This window comes from Prionailurus bengalensis, chromosome A3 (genome assembly GCF_016509475.1).
Source record: "Prionailurus bengalensis isolate Pbe53 chromosome A3, Fcat_Pben_1.1_paternal_pri, whole genome shotgun sequence".
In the NCBI taxonomy this organism is placed as follows: domain Eukaryota; kingdom Metazoa; phylum Chordata; class Mammalia; order Carnivora; family Felidae; genus Prionailurus; species Prionailurus bengalensis.
In genome coordinates, this window is record NC_057354.1 from 90,081,501 (window position 1) to 90,102,218 (window position 20,718).

The following is a 20,718-nucleotide window of genomic DNA, read 5'->3' on the forward strand; positions in this document are numbered from 1 at the left end:
CTATTTGAATTTTCAATTTTATCCCCAGATAAAGGCCTTACTATTTTATAAGAGCTTTTAATATTTAGGGACCTGCTTGATTTTTTTTTCCTCCGCATCCTTGGTACTATACTTCTTTAGTTGATACATGGTAGTATTTATTAAATGGAGACTCCAGGGGCCACTAAAAATTCTACATGTGTAACTGTGTTGCTTTGTTCCATTTACAGTTTTTTATTCCTGTGCATAGCTATTAGCCAAATAGGTGCTACTGATCCCAGGGCAGATTTTAAGCATAGGGTAGTTCTATGTTCCAGTTTGGGCATGTTTTGTTTTTTTGTTTGCTTATTTGTTTTAATGTTTATTTTTGAGAGAGAGAGGGCGCATGCACGTTGTGTGCTCACGAGCAAGCAGGAGAGAGGAAGAGAGAGGGTGACAGACGATCCAAAGCAGGCTCCACTCTGACAGCAGAGAGCCCGATATGGGGCTCGAACTCTTGAACCACTAGATCATGACCTTAGCTGAAGTCAGACACTTAACCAACTGAGCCACCAAGGGGGCCCCGTGTATTGTGGATAATACATGCAATATAGTAAAAACATCAGAAACATCAGAGATTGATAAACTCTAAATTCAGCCTAAAGGTTTCTGCTGAAAAGGCAGAGAATGGTATCACTAAGGCTTTACAACAGGAAATCATATCTGTAATATTTCATTTCTTAAGCTCTTTGGGAGACACATTATGTTATGTCTTTAGTAATGTCCACTGCTTTTCTGATTTTGTTGTTGTTGTTGTTGAAAAATATCCATACTTAGCAATAAGAGATGTATCTCTTTTCAGCCCATTGTAAAAACATATAACCTTGGAGTACCTGGTTGGTTCATTTGGTTGAGCATCCAACTCTTGATTTTGGCTCAGGTCATGATCCCAGGGTCATGGGATCGAACCCCACATTTGACTCTGCGGTGAACATGGAGCTTGCCTAAGATTCTCTCTCTCTCTCTCTCTCTCTCTCTCTCTCTCTCCTCTCTCCACCCCCCCCCCCACCCCTTTCAGAGCCCACTCATGCGTACTGTCTCTCTCTAAAATAAAGTGGGGCACCTGGTAGCTTAGTTGGTTAAGTATCTGACTCTTGGTTTTGGCTCAGGTCATGATCTCATGGTTTGTGGGTTCAAGCCCCATGTGGGGCTCTACACTGACAGTGTAGAACACCCAGGTGGGATTCTCTCTCTCTGTCTGCTCTCTCCTCCCTCCCTCTCTCTTTCTCTAAAAAATAAACATTTAAAAATAAAATAGTTTAAAAAATATATAAACGTTATTAACTGTATGATGACTGTTATCCTAGTTGTTGCATTGGTGATTTTAATATATTTAGTAATACTGTTTTATACTTGGGTTTTCTCATATAATAAAAAAGAAAAGAGCTGATTAAAAAAGACCAATAAGATAGATAAATCTCTAGCAAGTATGACCAAGAAAGAAAGTAGAAAGTATTAGATAATTTTAAAAGGATATAATTTCAGGAGATCTTAAAAAATCATATGAGTATTATACATAAAATCTAAATGGTGCTTTTCTAGATGCTTTTCTAGGATTGTATGAAATATCAAAATTGCCTCAACAAAGTGACAAAAACTTGGAATAGACCAAAGAACTCAAAAGAGGAGTTCAAATTTACTTTTCTACTTTGAAAAAATACCTGATCTTTTTTTTTTAACTGTTGCGTCAAATCAGCAAAGAACAGATTTAATTTAAAATGGTATTTTACGGGGCACCTGGGTGGCGCAGTCGGTTAAGCGTCCGACTTCAGCCAGGTCACGATCTCGCGGTCTGTGAGTTCGAGCCCTGCGTCAGGCTCTGGGCTGATGGCTCAGAGCCTGGAGCCTGTTTCCAATTCTGTGTCTCCCTCTCTCTCTGCCCCTCCCCCGTTCATGCTCTGTCTCTCTCTGTCCCAAAAATAAATAAACGTTGAAAAAAAAAAAATTAAAATGGTATTTTACTTAAACCATCGTCGTATACAGAAAAATATGGAAAACTTTCCAATTCATATTATAAACCCACCATAATTGTCATAGCTTTTATATGGTGGGGCCTAGGAGATGCTTTTTTTCTTGATGTATGAAGAGGTTTGGGTTTTTGTTTGAGGCTTATTTTTTTGAGTGGGGGGTTACTTGCCTATTGTGTTTATTGTCTTTTCCTTTGTCCTGTTGTCTTTTCACATGATGTCATTATTCCAGATGCCGAAGTTCAAGTTTCTGTCAGTGGGGATGAGAGCCTTTCAGACAAAAACCAGAAAAAGGAGATCTACAGTAAAAAGGCGGTGGCTAAGGCTGCCCAACCTGAAGAGAAAGAATTCTTGGAGACAGCCACGGCAGGTAACTAACTGGATTATCTGCATATTATTTTCTTCTAGCCTTCTAAAATGAGTATAAACAGCCAAGTATTCTCTATTCCCTTGCTGTCTTCAGCTTTTCTCTGTGTTGCTCATATGGGAAATAGGATATTAGCTGCAAGTTTTTGGTATAGATTAACTGGTGAAATTAACATTTTTAAAGCTCTTTAAGACATTTCTGGAGAACTTTGGAAAGATAGTACACAAGTTAATCTCATTGCCAGAAATTCACTTAATGGACTTTTAAAAACTTTACTGATAAAAAAAAAATTAGTTCTAGGAGATGCTCACTCTCTAATACCATTGTTGTACATAAGCCTTTTATTGTTTAGGAATTCAGCTTGTTTACTTCTAACTACCTATCCTGTTATTTTAGTTCAATGGGATTATGCTAATTAAAAATGCCTATAATAGTGTGTTTAAGTTAGGATTCATTTTGGCTCTGAGAGATGAAAACAAAAACAAAATAGCATTGGCTTAAAAGAACACAGGGAATTTTTTCTCTTTCTTGTAAACATCCAGATATAGACATCCATGGATGACCTGGTACTCCACTGTATCAAGGAACAAAGCTCTGTCTCTCCTGTTGTTCCAACACTTTTAGCCTCCATTCTCATATGGTAGCCATCAGGCCCATATTCCAGCCAACAGAAAACAGAAAGGAAGAAACGAAAAGAAAAAAATATATTCCTTCTTTTAAATATTTCTCAAAAGTTACATGTACCATTCATTCCCCTTCTATTCTATTGGCCAGACTTAGTCACACGCTCACATCAAGCTGTGTTGCCAGGGTGGCTGGGAAATATAATCTTTATTCTGGTAACCATATGCCCAATTAAACCAAGTTTCTATTTTAAAAAACAAAAACAAAAACAAAAATCTTCATTTTAGCATTTTAAAAAAAGAATCACATGTTCATTCTGAAGCTTTTCCAGACTTGGCCACCCAGTAAGATACACACAGCCTCTCAGGTACTTGGAAGGTTATTGCACAGCTCTTTAAGTGATCACGTAAGAACAAAGCAGTCACTTTCCCATAGCCAGACCCTGACTTCATCTTCCACAAGGACGCCTTACTCAAAACAGGCTTGGGGTAGCTGCAATTCAACCTTGCCCCCATATTATGAAACCAGTGAAGTTAGCACAGGTCTTGTGGCTTCTTTCATTTCAGAGTGTCATCTTTACTGAAGTAAAACTTTCTGAATAGGAGACCAAAGTACTACCTGCTCAGCAAAAAAAAAAAAAAAAAAAAAATCTGTAATGCTCTAGATTGGAGGCAGGCAGTCAGCAATAAGATGAATGCCAGTAGCTGGTTCTTTACAGATTCTACAGCAGCCCTGGCATCATAGGGATTTCTCTCCCTGAGAGGTTCCTTTTTTTTTTTTTTTTTTTTTTTTTTTTTTAAAGTAATCTCTACACCCAGTGTGGGGCTTGAATTTACAAACCTGAAATCAAGAGTCACATGTTCTACCGGCTGAGCCACTCAGGCACTCTTCCCTGTAAGGTTCTTAAGATGGAAAGATTCAAAGTTGAATCTTTGCTTTTTCTGGCTACTAGATGGTTTTGATGAATTTGCTGTGATCCAGGAGTGTTCAGGTACTTTTTTGAGAATCAGGCTTTGGCTAGGGTTATGCTTTACCTAGAAAAGAAGTCCCTGACTCCCCCTGGTACAAAGTCAGGGAATGTGAATTCAGCTCATGGGTTGTTGTTTTTTTATAGATCTCTTGGTATGTGTTTGTCTCAGCAGGAGGCTTCCCAACTAGAAATTTATAGCAAAGAACCCCAGGGCTCCAGAGATTCACCTTCTCAGCATGCATTCAGCCTTTAATCATCTCAGGGGGCAAGTAGTCCATGGTGCCGCAGTGGGTGGTTCTGGAGGATGAGGCCATATACCATAATATACCGTAATCTTAAATTCTCAGTTCATTTAAGGAGCAGGTTCTCTGGTTTAATGTCTCCATGAAAACTCTCTTTAAACTATGGTAAGACAGGGCATTTGCGAATCCTGTGGTCTAAGAGTTGCAGTCCTCTGCTCATCAGACTGACAGTTCATGAGGTTCTCCATAGACAAGTCCAAGGGGTACATATTCTAGAATTAGGTAAAATCTGGTGGCATCATGGGAGTAACCATATAGTCTGAAAATACTTGGATATCTAAGGTGGGATTGGATTTGTACTTCTCAACTGATGCTTACCTCTTATTTCTTCAGTTGAGCTTTAAATAATACTTCAAGAGCCAGGATAAACTTGCTTTTTCTTTCCCCAGATAAACATTTAGGGAAAGTTTCTTTTACCCAGCAGGCGGCCAAATCAAAATCTTCCAAAGCCCATTGTTTTTCTGTTTTGATGCCAGTTCCTTTTCAGAATTGTTTCCAAGGGCTGATGGCTAGGGCTGCTCTTTAGTAACCTAGGGACAGGACTAGGGACACTGGTTGCCTGCAATTGCTTCTGCCTCGGATTCTAAACCAGTATATGGCTGCAGATGGATTTTGTGCTCATGAAGGCACTTACTGGGAGGAATATGAAGGACACAAGATCCACCGAGCCTTGCCACTCTGTTGTCAGCGATTTATTTTGGAGGAAAGGAAAATGGATTTCAGAGGACAGCTGGTAGTCTCTGCCACGACTGTAAATAGAAACATTTTGGAGCATAATTAGCCACTTCTCTTTTTGTGTATTGCTTTTTTTCACAAGTTATGTTGTGTTCTGGGCAACGCTTCAAAATTTTACCCCCCCTTTTGCTGTTGCTAAATGAATGTTCCAGAAATAGATCACGTTAATCTCATAATCAAAAAGTTTTCATTGTCCTTAAGAGTAAAATCTAAACCCTTTTACCACAGTCTTTCAGAACAGTATAATCAACTACCAAACAACTTTTCAGACACCTCTTTTCTTTATAAATTGTATACTCAAATAAACCATATACTTGCTCTATTTCTTAGATGTTCAGTTGCTTTCCTGACTTTATTGTTTTTATATGTAGTTACCTTTGCCTACAATGCCTTTCTTTTTCTATCTCAATGTGTATTCTAACACATTCCCAAATCAGTATTTTATTTTAGAGTTCTTTCGTGATCCTCCTAGCTAGAGGTAGTTTCTCTTCCTTTGAGTACATATATTTCTTTATCTGTCTTTCTCTTATGCTATGATTCTCTTATTTTGTATGACAGTTGTTTTTGTACATTTTTAAACTCCAGTTTGGATTAAGAGTTTCTTTTTTTTTTTAATTTTTTTTTTAATGTTTATTTTTGAGACAGAGAGAGACAGAGCATGAACAGGGGAGGGGCAGAGAGAGAGGGAGACACAGAATCTGAAATGGGCTCCAGGCTCTGAGCTGTCAGCACAGAGCCCGACGCGGGGCTCGAACTCACGAACCGTAAGATCATGACCTGAGCCGAAGTCGGATGCTCAACCGACTGAGCCACCCAGGCGCCCCTGGATTAAGAGTTTCTAAACACATTTCTAAATGGTCTTTTTATTTTTTTCTATTATTTCACATATTAGATGCTTGAGAGGCATTTAAAAATATTTTTTGTCAACTTCCGGGTCTGGATACTGTGTTAATTTACCTCTCTTAGGTTCTAGTGGTGCTGCTGCTGCAGAGCCCTCAGCTCGACTACAAAACATAAAGATTGAAAGTCCACCAGACACTGAAGCCATTAAACAGAATGAGGAGATCCATAGTAAGAGGACAGTTCCTAAGGAAGCCTGGACAGAAGATCAAGAATCCTTGCAGATAGATATTGCAGGTAATGGGATTGGGGCAGGGGAGTTGCGGATTAGGGATTGGAAGTTGGCAGGGAGGACGAGGAGGAGTGACAGAGAATGAGAGAGAGGCAGAGCCTGTGTCTGTGTGTTTCCATTTTATTCTGATAATATTGCCTCATGATTTAAATAGAGATCCATTTTTCCTTTTCTTTTCTTTTTTTCTTTTTTCTTTTCTTTTCTTTCTTTTTTTTTTTTTTGGCTTTCTCATGAAAATCACATCAGTGCTATGTGTGTTAGATGTATATATTGATTTGTAAGATAATTGTTACCATTGGGAAAAGATGTTGTGAACTTAGAAACAGGATCACAAACAAATACTTTAAGGCTGATAGTACTAGAAATTAAGGATCATGTCTCATTACTGAAATAGGGAAAACCTAAAATCTGAAGGCATTCCAGAAGACTGTGATAAAGACGGAAAGAGCCTCAATACAAACTTTTAAAAAATTACAGTAAAAAAGAGCCAGGATCAGATTTATGTTTACCCATGCCCCCCTACTTCTTTTTCTTTGTTGTTGTTGGTTTTTTGTTTTTTTTTGGTTTTTTTTGTTTTTTTTTTAATTCAAGTTAGTTAACATACAGTGTTGGTTTCAGGAGTAGAACCCAGTGACTCCTCACTTAAATATAACTCCTAGTGCTCATCCCAACAAGTGCCCTCCTCAATGTCCATCACCCATTTAGCCCAGCCTGCCACCCATATCCCCTCCAGCAACCCTCAGTTTGTTCTCTGTATTAAAGAGTCTCTTAGGGGTGTGCCTTCCTCTCTTTTTTATCTTATTTTTTTTACCCATGGCCCCCTATTTCTAACATAAAAGAATATATAGAACATAAGTTCTTTATAGATTTTGGATGCTAACTTTTATCCGAACAAATCTTATTTGCAAATATCATTTCCTATTTCGTTGGTTGCCTTTTAGTTTTGCTGATTATTTCCTTCACTGTGCAGCAGCTTTTTATCTTGATGAGGTCCCAGTAGTTCATGTTTGCTTTTGTTTGCCTTGCCTCGGGAGACATGTCAAGTAAGAAGTTGCTGTGTCCTAGGTCAGTGAGGCTGTTCCCTGTTTTCTCCTGTAGGGTTTTGATGGTTTCCTATCTTACATTTAGGTCTTTTATCCATTTTGAGTTATTTTTGTCTATGGTGTAAGAAAGTGGTCCAGGTTCATTCTTCTGCACATTGCTGTCTAGTTTTCCCAAACCATTTGCTAAAGAGACTGTATTTTTTCCATTGGATATTCTTTCCTGCTTTGTCAAAAATTAGTTGGCCATACATTTGTAGGTCCATTTCTGGGTTCTCTATTTTGTTCCATTGATCTCTGTGTCATTTTTTGATGATTACAACTTCGTAATATAGGCTAAAGTCCAGAATTGTGATGCTTCCAGCTTTGGTTTTCTTTTTCAACATTACTTGGCTATTTGGGGTCTGTTTTGGTTCTATACAAATTTTAGAATTGTTTGTTCAAGCTATGAAGAATGCTGGTGTTATTGTGATAGAGATTGAATGTGTGGATTGCTTTGGGTGGTATCGACATTTTAACAATATGTATTCTTCCAATCCATAAGCATAAAATGTTTTTCCATTTCTTTGTGCTTCAGTTTCTTTCATAAGCTTTATAAGTTACAGTATTTAAAATTATAAAAGTTACTTCTAAACGAGTTAAAATCAAACTACAAAACATCCAAACTATTTAGAAAAATGCTAAGAGTAACAGGAAAATAAAGGGAGGAAAAAAGAAAAAAGTAAGTTTGTAACAAAAGAAAATACCATAAAATCGATAATGGAAGACATATATAAGACAATATAAACATTTATGGGATAAATTGATCTATTAAAAAAAAAACTTCTCAAATTAGGTTAAAAAACAAGCTGAGGTCCATGCTATATAGCATACACATTGAAAATAAAATGACACAGAATGGTTGAAAATAAAGGAAAACTAGATATATATTAAAAAGAAATATGGAGACATGATATTAATATAGACAACACCCAGACTGTTGCAGGAATTAAGGAGGAATATTTTTTTGATATAATTTATTGTCAAGTTGGCTAACATAGAGTGTATATGGTGTGTTCTTGGTTTTGGGGGTGGATTCCCGTGATTCGTCGCTTACATACAACACCCAGTGCTCATTCCACCAAGTGCCCTCCTCAATACCCATCACCTATTTTCCCTCTCCCCTGCACCCCCAATCAACCCTCAGTTTGTTCTCTGTATTTAAGAGTCTCTTATGGTTTGCCTCCCTCCCTCTCTTAAGGAGGAGTATTTTTATACTGATTTGCAATCCACAAAGAGGCTATTACACATAACTTTTTAACCATGAATTAGCATAAAAATATATGTAACATGAGAAAAGGATGCTTAACTGGGGAAAAGGAATTTTGCTTGGCGATGGGAGGAATGCAGAACAGACCATACACTAGCAGAAAACTCTAGAGAACCTTCAAGGAGAAATGGACAATACAGAATAGCAGTAGAGAAGTTGAATATACATGCTTGGCTAATGAGAGATCATAGAAATGAAATTATTTATAAAAAGCATAGTTGAAAATACATCCTGGAATAATGCAAATAATGAGGTTGATCATAGATATGTAGAAATGTTTCTATGCCTTAAAAAAACTTTAAAACTTTTCAAGTGCCCATAGAACATTTATAAAGAGCTTTATTGACATATAATGCACATATGGTACGGTTCACCCATTTAAAGTATGTAGTTCAGTGGTTTTTACCCTATTCTTAGGAATGTGCAGCCATCAACACAGTTGATTTTAGAATGTTTTCATCACCTCAGGAACAAATCCTATACTCTTAGCTATCATCCCTCTACCTCCTCATCACCTACCACTGATCTACTTTGTCTCTGTAGATTTTTCTATTCTGGACCTTAATACAATAATTAGTTATTATGGAATCATGTAAAGCTTAGCTGGTGTTTTTAGTTTCATATAAGTAATAAAATGTATCAAAAATTTATCCATTTTAGTGGCTGAATAATATTCCATTGTATGTATATGCCACTTTTAGTTTTTGTTTTTGTTTTTTTTCAATATATGAAATTTATTGTCAAATTGGTTTCCATACAACACCCAGTGCTCATCCCAAAAGGTGCCCTCCTCAATACCCATCACCCACCCTCCCCTCCCTCCCACCCCCCATCAACCCTCAGTTTGTTCTCAGTTTTTAAGAGTCTCTTATGCTTTGGCTCTCTCCCACTCTAACCTTTTTTTTTCCCCCCTCCCCCATGGGTTTCTGTTAAGTTTCTCAGGATCCACATAAGAGTGAAAACATGTGGTATCTGTCTTTCTCTGTATGACTTATTTCACTTAGCATAACACTCTCCAGTTCCATCCACGTTGCTACAAAGGGCCATATTTCATTCTTTCTCATTGCCACGTAGTACTCCATTGGGTATATAAGCCACAATTTCTTTATCCATTCATCAGTTGATGGACATTTAGGCTCTTTTCACAATTTGGCTATTGTTGAGAGTGCTGCTATAAACATTGGGGTACAAGTGCCCCTATGCATCAGTACTCCTGTATCCCTTGGGTAAATTCCTAGCAGTGCTACTGCTGGGCCATAGGATAGATCTATTTTTAATTTTTTGAGGAACCTCCACACTGTTTTACAGAGTGGCTGCACTAATTTGCGTTCCCACCAACAGTGCAAGAGGGTTCCCATTTCTCCACATCCTCTCTAACATCTATAGTCTCCTGATTTGTTTATTTTGGCCACTCTGACTGTCGAGAGGTGATATATCTGAGTGTGGTTTTGATTTGTATTTCCCTGATGAGGAGCGACATTGAGCATCTTTTCATGTGCCTGTTGGCCATCCGGATGTCTTCTTTAGAGAAGTGTCTATTCATGTTTTCTGCCCATTTCTTCACTGGGTTATTTGTTTTTCGGGTGTGGAGTTTGGTGAGCTCCTTATAGATTTTGGATACTAGTCCTTTGTTTGATATGTCATTTGCAAATATCTTTTCCCATTCCGTTGGTTGCCTTTTAGTTGTGTTGGTTGTTTCCTTTGCTGTGCAGAAGCTTTTTATCTTCATAAGGTCCCAGTAGTTCATTTTTGCTTTTAATTCCCTTGCCTTTGGGGATGTGTCAAGTAAGAAATTGCTACAGCTGAGGTCAGAGAGGTCTTTTCCTGCTTTCTCCTCTAGGGTTTTGATGGTTTCCTGTCTCACATTCAGGTCCTTTATCCATTTTGAATTTATTTTTGTGAATGGTGTGAGAAAGTGGTCTAGTTTCAATCTTCTGCACGTTGCTGTCCAGTTCTCCCAGCACCATTTGTTAAAGAGACTCTTTTTTCCATTGGATATTCTTTCCTGCTTTGTCAAAGATTAGTTGGCCATACTTTTGTGGGTCTAGTTCAGGGGTTTCTATTCTACTCCATTGGTCTATGTGTCTGTGTTTGTGCCAATTCCATGCTGTCTTGATGATTACAGCTTTGTAGCAGAGGCTAAAGTCAGGGATTGTGATGCCTCCTGCTTTGGTCATCTTCAAAATTACTTTGGCTATTTGGGGCCTTTTGTGGTTCCATATGGATTTTAGGATTGCTTGTTCTAGCTTCGAGAAGAATGCTGGTGCAATTTTGATTGGGATTCGATTGAATGTGTAGATAGCTTTGGGTAATATTGACATTTTGACAATATTTATTCTTCCAATCCATGAGCATGGAATGTTTTTCCATTTCTTTATATCTTCTTCAATTTCCTTCATAAGCTTTCTATAGTTTTCAGCATACAGATCTTTTACATCTTTGGTTAGGTTTATTCCTAGGTATTTTATGCTTCTTGGTGCAATTGTGAATGGGATCAGTTTCTTTATTTGTCTTTCTATTGCTTCATTATTAGTGTATAAGAGTACAACTGATTTCTGTACATTAATTTTGTATCCTGCAACTTTGTTAAATTCATGTATCAGTTCTAGCAGACTTTTGATGGAGTCTATCGGGTTTTGCATGTATAAGATCACGTCATCTGCAAAAAGTGAAAGCTTAACTTCATCTTTGCCAATTTTGATGCCTTTGATTTCCTTTTGTTGTCTGATTGCTAATGCTAGCACTTCCAACACTATGTTAAACAACAGTGGTGAGAGTGGACATCCCTGTCGTGTTCCTGATCTCAGGGAAAAAGCTCTCAGTTTTTCCCCATTGAGGATGATGTTAGCTGTGGGCTTTTGATAAATGGCTTTTATGATGTTTAAGTATGTTCCTTCAATCCTGACTTTCTCGAGGGTTTTTATTAAGAAACGTTGCTGAATTTTGTCAGATGCCTTTTCTGCATCGATTGACTGGATCATATGGTTCTTATCTTTTATTAATGTGATGTATCACGTTGATTGATTTGCGAATGTTGAACCAGCCCTGCATCCCAGGAATGAATCCCACTTGATCATGGTGAATAATTCTTTTTATATGCTGTTGAATTCGATTTGCTAGTATCTTATTGAGAATTTTTGCATCCATATTCATCAGGGATACTGGCCTGTAGTTCTCTTTTTTTACTGGGTCTCTGTCTGGTTTAGGAATCAAAGTTAGGCTGGCTTCATAGAATGAGTCTGGAAGTTTTCCTTCCCTTTCTATTTTTTGGAATAGCTTGAGAAGGATAGGTATTATCTCTGCTTTAAACGTCTGGTAGAACTCCCCTGGGAAGCCATCTGGTCCTGGACTCTTGTTTGTTGGGAGAGTTTTGATAACTGATTCAATTTCTTCACTGGTTATGGGTCTGCTCAAGTTTTCTATTTCCTCCTGTTTGAGTTTTGGAAGTGTGTGGGTATTTAGGAATTTGTCCATTTCTTCCAGGTTGTCCAGTTTGTTGGCATATAATTTTTCATAGTATTCCCTGATAATTGCTTGTATCTCTGAGGGATTGGTTGTAATAATTCCATTTTCATTCATGATTTTATCCGTTTGGGTCATCTCCCTTTTCTTTTTGAGAAACCTGGCTAGAGGTTTAGCAATTTTATTTTTTCAAAAAACCAACTCTTGGTTTCGTTGGTCTGCTCTACAGTTTTTTTAGATTCTATATTGTTTATTTCTGCTCTGATCTTTATTATTTCTCTTCTTCTTCTGGGTTTAGGTTGTCTTTGCTGTTCTGCTTCTATTTCCTTTAGGTGTGCTGTTAGATTTTGTATTGGGGATTTTTCTTGTTTGTTGAGATAGGCCTGGATTGCAATGTATTTTCCTCTCAGGACTGCCTTCTCTGCATCCCAAAGCCTTTGGATTGTTGTATTTTCATTTTCGTTTGTTTCCATATATTTTTTAATTTCTTCTCTAATTGCCTGGTTGACCCACTCATTCTTTAGTAGGGTGTTCTTTAACCTCCATGCTTTTGTAGGTTTTCCAGACTTTTTCCTGTGGTTGATTTCAAGCTTCATAGCATTGTGGTCTGAAAGTATGCGTGGTATGATCTCAATTCTTGTATACTTATGAAGGGCTGTTTTGTGACCCAGTATGTGACCTATCTTGGAGAAGGTTCCATGTGCACTTGAAAAGAAAGTATATTCTGTTGCTTTGGGATGCAGAGTTCTAAATATATCTGTCAAGTCCATCTAATCCAATGTATCATTCAGGGCCCTTGTTTCTTTACTGACCATGTGTCTAGATGATCTATCCATTTCTGTAAGTGGAGTGTTAAAGTCCCCTGCAGTTACCACATTCTTATCAATAAGGTTGCTTATGTTTGTGAGTAATTGTTTTATATATTTGGGGGCTTCCGTATTCGGTGCATAGACATTTATAATTAGCTCTTCCTGATGGATAGACCCTGTAATTATTATATAATGCCCTTCTTCATCTCTTGTTACAACCTTTAATTTGAAGTCTAGTTTGTCTGATACAAGTATGGCTACTCCAGCTTTCTTTTGACTTCCAGTAGCATGATAAATAGTTCTCCATCCCGTCATTTTCAATCTGAAGGTGTCTTCAGGTCTAAAATGAGTCTCTTGTAGACAGCAAATAGATGGGTCTTGTTTTTTTACCCATTCTGATACCCTATGTCTTTGGGTTGGCGCATTTAGTCCATTTATGTTCAGTGTTATTATAGAAAGATATAGGTTTAGAGTTGTTGTGATGTCTGTAGGTTTCATGCTTGGAGCGATGTCTCTGGTACTTTATCTCACAGGATCCCCTTAGGATCTATTGTAGGGCTGGTTTAGTGGTCACGAATTCCTTCAGTTTTTGTTTGTTTGGGAAGACCTTTATCTCTCCTTCTATTCTAAATGACAGACTTGCTGGATAAAGGATTCTCGGCTGCATATTTTTTTTGTTCATCACATTGAAGATTTCCTGCCATTCCTTTTTGGCCTGCCAAGTTTCAGAAGAGAGATTGGTCACGAGTCTTATAGGTCTCCCTTTATATGTTAGAGCACGTTTATCCCTAGCTGCTGTCAGAATTTTCTCTTTATCCTTGTATTTTGCCAGTTTCACTATGATATGTCGTGCAGAAGATCGATTCAAGTTCCGTCTGAAGGGAGTTCTCTGTGCCTCTTGGATTTCAATGCCTTTTTCCTTCCCCAGATCAGGGAAGTTCTCAGCTATTATTTCTTCAGGTACACCTTCAGCACCTTTCCCTCTCTCTTCCTCCTCTGGAATACCAATTATGCATAGATTATTTCTCTTTAGTGCATCACTTAGTTCTCTAATATTCGCCTCATACTCCTGGATTTTTTTATCTCTCTTTTTCTCAGCTTCCTCTTTTTCCATAATTTTATCTTCTAGTTCACCTATTCTCTTCTCTGCCTCTTCAGTCCAAGCCGTGGTTGTTTCCATTTTATTTTGCAGCTCGTTTATAGCATTTTTTTAGCTCCTCCTGACTGTTCCTTAGTCCCTTGATCTCTGTAACAATAGATTCTCTGCTGTCCTACTATACTGTTTTCAAGCCCTGCGATTAATTTTATGACTATTATTCTAAATTCACTTTCTGTTATATTGTTCAAATCCTTTTTGATCAGTTCATTAGCTCTTGTTATTTCCTGGAGATTCTTTTGAGGGGAATTCTTCCGTTTCATCATTTTTGATAGTCCCTGGAGTGGTGCAGAACTGCAGGGCACTTCCCCTGTGCTGTCTTGGATAACTCGCATTGGTGGGCGGGGCCGCAGTCAGACTAGATGTCTGCCCCCAGCCCACCGCTGGGGCCACAGTCAGACTGGTGTGTGCCTTCTCTTCCCCTCTCCTAGGGGCGGGATTCGCTGTGGGGTGGCATGGCCCGTCTGGGCTACTTGCACACTGCCAGGCTTGTGGTGCTGGGGATCTGGCATATTAGCTGGAGTGGATCGGCAAGGTGCACAGGGGTGGGAGGGGTAGGCTCAACTCGCTTATCCTTCGGTGATCCGCTTCAGGAGGGGCCGTCTGGCACCAGAGGGAGTCAGACCCGCCACCGGAGGGATGGATCCGCAGAAGCACAGCGTTGGGTGTTTGCGCGGTGCAAGCAAGTTCCCTGGCAGGAACTGGTTCCCTTTGGGATTTTGGCTGGGGGATGGGCAAGGGAGATGGCGCTGGCGAGCGCCTTTGTTCCCCGCCAAGCTGAGCTCTGTCGTCCAGGGCTCAACAACTCTCCCTCCTGTTGTCCTCCAGCCTTCCCGCTCTCTAAGCAGAGCTATTAACTTATAACCTTCCAGATGTTAAGTCCCGCTTGCTGTCAGAACACACTCCGTCCGGCCCCTCCGCTTTTGCAAGCCAGACTCGGGGTCTCTGCTTGGCCAACGAGCTGCCCCTCCACCCTGGGCTCCCTCCCGCCCGCCAGTCCGTGTTACGCGCACCGTCTCTCCGCCCTTCCTTCCCTCTTCCGTGGGCCTCTCGTCTGCGCTTGGCTCCAGAGAATCCGTTCTGCTAGTCTTTTGGTGGTTTTCTGGGTTATTTAGGCAGGTGTGGGTGGAATCTAAATGATCAGCAGGACAAGGTGAGCCCAGAATCCTCCTACGCCGCCATCTTCCCTCAATCTTCCACATTTTGTTTATCCACTTACCCATTGATGGACATTTGGGTTGTTTCTACTCTTTGGCTGTTATGAGTAATGCTTCTATACAAATATTTATGTACAAGTTTTTGTATGGATATATGTTTTCATTTCTCTTGAGTATATACCTAGGAGTAGAATTACTGGGTCATGTGATAACTTTATATTTAATCATTTAAGGAATTCTCAGACTATATGCCAAAGTTGCTGCATTACTTTACATTCCCACCAGCAGTGTATGAGGATTCCAGTTTCTCAACAACACTTCTTATTATCTCACTTTTTGATTGTACCCATTCTAGTCGGTATAAACTGGTTTCTCATTTTGCTTTTGATTTGCATTTCCCTGTTGACTAAGGATGTTGAACATCTTTTTGTGTGGTCATTGACCAGTTGTACATCTTATTATGGAGAAATATTTATTCAGAACTTGGTGTGGTTTTTATTTGGGTTATTTCTCTTTTTATTGAGTTCTAAGATTTATTTATGTGTTTTAGACACATTTTTTTCTATCAAAATTTTGACTTGCAAATATGTTCTCCCATTTTGTGGGTTGTCTTTTCACTTGATGATATCCCTTAAAGTGGAAAAGTTCTTAATTTTGATGAAGTCTATCTCTTTTGTCTTTTGTTGCTCACATTCTTGGTGGCATACCTAACCATCCTTTGCCAAATCCAAGGTCATGAAGATTTATCCTTAGGTTTTCTTCTAAAGATTTTACAGTTTTAGTTTTACTTTTATGTCTTTGATCCATTTTGAGTTAATTTTTGTATATGGTGTGAGATAAGGGTTCAACTTCATTATTTTCCATGTGACTCTACAGTTGTCCCACCACCATTTGTTAAAACGACTTCTTCTTTCTTCATTAAGTGGGCTTGGCACCCTTATCAAAAATCATTTGACCATAGATGCCTGGATATTTTTCTGGGCTCTCAATTCTATTCCATTGATCTTTATGTCTCTCCCTGTGTCAGTGCCACACTGTGGTGATAACTATAGCTTTGTAGTTAAGTTTTGAAATTGGGAAGTTTGAGTCCTCCAACTTTGTCTTTTCAGAATTGTGTTGGCTGTTTTAGTTCCATATGAATTTTGGAATCAGCTTGGCAATTTCTATAAAGAAATCAGCTAGGATTGTGGTATGGATTGTATTGAATCTGTGGTCATTTTGGGAACTATTGCTTTCTATTTTTTTTAATTATTTTTTTTATTTATTTTTTATTTTTTAATCTACATCCAAGTTACTTAGCATATAGTGCAACAACGACTTCAGAAGTAGATTCCTTAATGTCCCTCACCCATTTAGCCTATTCCCCCTCCCACAACCCCTCCAGTAACCCTCTCTTGTTCTCCATATTTAAGAGTCTTTTATGTTTTGTTCCCCTCCCTGTTTTTATATTATTTTTGCTTCCCCTCCCTTATGTTCAGCTGTTTTGTATCTTAAAGTTCTCATATGAGTGAAGTCATATGATATTTGTCTTTCTCTGACTGACTAATTTCACTTAGCATAATACTCTCTAGTTCCACTCACATAGTTGCAAATGGCAACATTTCATTCTTTTTGATTGCCGAGTAATACTCCTTTGTGTATATATATATATATATATATATATACCATATCATCTTTATCCATTCATTCATTAATGGAACATTTGGTCTCTTTCCATACTTGGGCTATTGTTGATATTGCTGCTATAAACATTGGGGTGCATGTGCCCCTTTGAAACAGCACACCTGTATCCCTTGGATAAATACCTAGTAGTGCAATTGCTGGGTTGTAGGGTAGTTCTATTTTTAATTTTGTGAGGAACCTCCATACTGTTTTCCAGAGTGGCTGCATCAGTTTGCATTCCCACCAGCAGTGCAAAAGAGATCCTCTTTCTCTGCATCCTCACCAACACCTTTTGTTGCCTGAGTTGTTAATGTTAGCCATTCTGACAGGGGTGAGGTGGTGCCTCATTGTGGTTTTGATTTGTATTTCCCTGATAATGAGTGATGTTGAGCATTTTTTCATGTGTTGGTTGGCCATATGGATGTCTTCTTTGGAGATGTGTCTATTCATGTCTTTTGCCCATTTCTTCACTGGATTATTTGTTTTTTGGGGGGTGTTGAGTTTGAAAAGTTCTTTATAGATTTTGGATTCTAACCTTTATTGGATATGTCATTTGCAACTATCTTCTCCCATTCCATCAGTTGTCTTTTAGTTGTGCTAATTGTTTCCTTTGCTGTGCAGAAGATTTTGTTTTGATGAGGTCCCAATATTTCATTTTTGCTTTTGTTTCCCTTGCCTCCGGAGACGTGTTGAGTAAGAAGTTGCTGTGGCCAAGGTCAAAGAGGTTTTTGCCTGCTTTCTCCTCGAGGATTTTGGTGGCTTTCTGTCTCACATTTAGGTCTTTCATCCATTTTGAGTTTATTTTTGTGTATGGTGTAAGAAGGTGGTCCAGGTTCATTCTTTTGCATGTCGCTCTCCAGTTTTCCCAGCACCACTTGCTGAAGAGACTGTCTTTATTCCATTGGATATTCTTTCCTGCTTTGTCAAAGATTAGTTGGCTATACGTTTGTGGGTCCATTTCTGGGTTCTCTATTCTGTTCCATTGATCTGAGTGTCTGTTCTTGTGCCAATACCATACTGTCTTGATGATTACAGCTTTATAATACAGCTTAAAGTCCACGATTGTGATACCTCCAGCTTTGGTTTTCTTTTCTAAGATTGCTTTGGCTATTTGGGGTCTTTTCTGGTTCCATACAAATATTAGAATTGTTTGTTCTAGCTCTGTGAAGAATGCTGGTATTATTTTGTTAGGTATTGCATTGAATATGTAGATTGCTTTCGGTAGTATTGACGTTTTAACAATATTTGTTCTTCCTATCCAGGAGCATGGAATCTTTTTCCATTTTTTTGTGTCTTCTTCAGTTTTTTTCATAAGCTTTCTATAGTTTTCAGTGTATAGATTTTTCACCTCTTTGGTTTGATTTATTCCTAGGTATTTTATGGTTTTGGGTGCAATTGTAAATGGGATTCGATTCCTTGATTTCTCTTTCTGTTGCTTCATTGTTGGTGAATAGGAATGCAACTATTTCTGTGCATTGATTTTATATCCTGAAACTGCTGAATTCATGAATCAGTTCTAGCAGTTTTTTGTTGGAATCTTTTGGGTTTTCCACCTAGAGTACCATGTCATCTGCTAAGAGTGAAAGTTTGACCTCCTCTTGGCTGATTTGGTTGCCTTTTATTTCTTTGTGTTGTCTGATTGCAGAGGCTAAGACTTCCAATACTATGTTGAATAACAGTGGCGAGAGTGGACATCCATGTCTAGTTCCTGACCTTAGGGGGAAAGCTCTCAGTTTTTCCCCATTGAGGATGATATTAGCGTTGGGTCGTTCGTATCTGGCTTTTGTGATCTCGAGGTATGATCCTCCTATCCCTAATTTCTTGAGGGTTTTTATCAAGAAAGGATGCTGTATTTTGTCAAATGCTTTCTCTGTATCTATTGAGAGCAACATAAGGTTCTTATCCTTTCTTTTATTGATGTGATGCATCACCTTAATTGTTTTGCAGATATTGAGCCAGGCTTGCATCCCAGTATAAATCCCACTTGGTCGTGGTGAATGATTTTTTTCATGTAGTGTTGGATCCGGTTGGCTAATATCTTGTTGAGGATTTTTGCATCCATGTTTATCAGGGAAATTGGTCTATAGTTCTCCTTTTTAGTGGGGTCTTTGTCTGGTTTTGGAATCAAGGTAATGCTGGCTTCATAGAGTTTGGAAGTGTTCCTTCGATTTCTGTTTTTTGGAACAGCTTCAAGAGAATAGGTGTTAACTCTTCTTTAAATGTTTGGTAGAATTCCCCTGGAAAGCCGTCTGGCCCTGGGCTCTTGTTTTTTGGGAGATTTTTGATTACTAATTTGATTTCTTTACTGATTATGGGTCTGTTCAAATTATCTGTTTCTTCCTGTTTCAGTTTTGGTAGTTTATATGCTTCTAGGAATTTGTCCATTTCTTCCAGATTGCCCTTTTTTTTTTTTTTTTTTTTTTGCGTATAATTGCTCATAATGTTCTCTTATTATTGTTTTTATTTCTGCTGTGTTGGTTGTGATCTCTCCTCTTTCATTCTTGATTTTATTTATTTGGGTCCTTTCCTTTTTCGTTTTGATCAAACTGGCTAGTGGTTTATCAATTTTGTTAATTATTTCAAAGAACCAGCTTCTGGTTTCATTGATCTGTTCTACTGGTTTTTTGGTTTCGATAGCATTAATTTCTGCTCTAATCCTTATTTTTTCCCATTTTTCCACTGGTTTTGGGTTTTATTTGCTGTTCTTTTTTCTAGCTCTTTAAGATGTAGGGTTAGGTTGTATATCTGAGACCTTTCTACCTTCCGTACGAAGGCCTGGATTGCTGGGAACAATTGCCTTTTAAACAATGTTAAGCCTTCCAATCCATAAAAATGGGATATTTCCCATTTATTTAGATTTTATTTAATTTCTGTCCACAACATTTTATAGTTTTAAGAATACGAGTTTGCTCTTTTTCATTAAGTTTATTCCTGAATATTTTAATTTTGTTTGATGCTATTGCAATAGAATTGTTTTCTTAATTTGTTTTTTGTTTATTAATTGTAAATGTGCAACAATAGAATCGATTTTTTATATTTACTTTTTATCCCACAGCCATGCTGAACTCATTTAGTAGTTCTAATATAAAACTTTTTTATTGCTTATTTATTTTTGAGAGAGAGATAGCATTCACTAGTGGGAGAGGAGCAGAGAGAGAACAGAAGATCCGAAGTGGGCTCTGCACTGACAACAGCAAGCCCAATGAGAAGCTCAGACTCATAAACCATGAGATCATGACCTGAGCTGAAGTCAGGTGCCCCTAGTAGTTCTAATGTAAAATTTTTTATGTATTCTGTAGGACTTTCTAGATGCAAGATCTTGTCATCTGCAAATGTAGTTTTACTACTTCCTTTGCAATCTGCATGTCCTCCCCACACCTCTCCTAATTACTCTGACTAGTACCTCCAGCACTATGTTAAATAGAAGTGGCATAGTAGACATCCTTATGTTCCTGTCTAGGGAGCCGACATCCTGTCTTTAAATATTGAGTATGATTTTAGCTGTGGGTTTTCCATAGATGCTCTGTATCAGATTGAGGAAGTTCCCCTCTATTCCTAGTTTGTTGGGCGTTTTTATCAAGAAAAGGGTTGGGTGTTGTCACATGCTTTTTCTGTGTCTTTTGTGATGAAGAAGTGAGTTTTGCTTTTTATTCTTTTGATTTTTGGATGTTGAACCAACCTTGTATTTGTGGAATAAATCTCACTTGGTGAAGGTGTATAATATTTTTTATATATTGCTAGATTTTAGTTTGCTGGTATTTTGTGGAGGCTTTTTGTGTCTATATTCATAAGAGATACTGGTCTGTAGTTTTCTTGTGATGTCTTTGTTGGGTTTTATTATCACGGTGACACTAGCCTCATACAATGAATTGGCAAGTGTCCCCTTCTCTTTATTTTTTGGAAGAACTTGTGAAAAATTAGTGTTAAAACTTTAAATATTTGGTAGAATTCAAGGATGAGGCCGTCTGTGTCTGGACTTTACTTTGTAGGTAATTTTTTTATTATTAT

General features: G+C 38.2%; 1 protein-coding gene across 3 annotated transcripts in view; it reads left to right on the top strand.

The window, feature by feature from the left end:
- Positions 1-20,718, top strand: part of ALMS1 (ALMS1 centrosome and basal body associated protein) — a 221,667-nt gene that overhangs the window by 145,320 nt on the left and 55,629 nt on the right. For all 3 annotated transcript variants that reach the window (XM_043603693.1, XM_043603694.1, XM_043603695.1), the window contains 2 exons: positions 2,218-2,355; positions 5,950-6,120. In XM_043603693.1, coding sequence (XP_043459628.1) covers positions 2,218-2,355; positions 5,950-6,120 — 309 coding nt within the window. The remainder of the gene's footprint in view (positions 1-2,217; positions 2,356-5,949; positions 6,121-20,718) is intronic.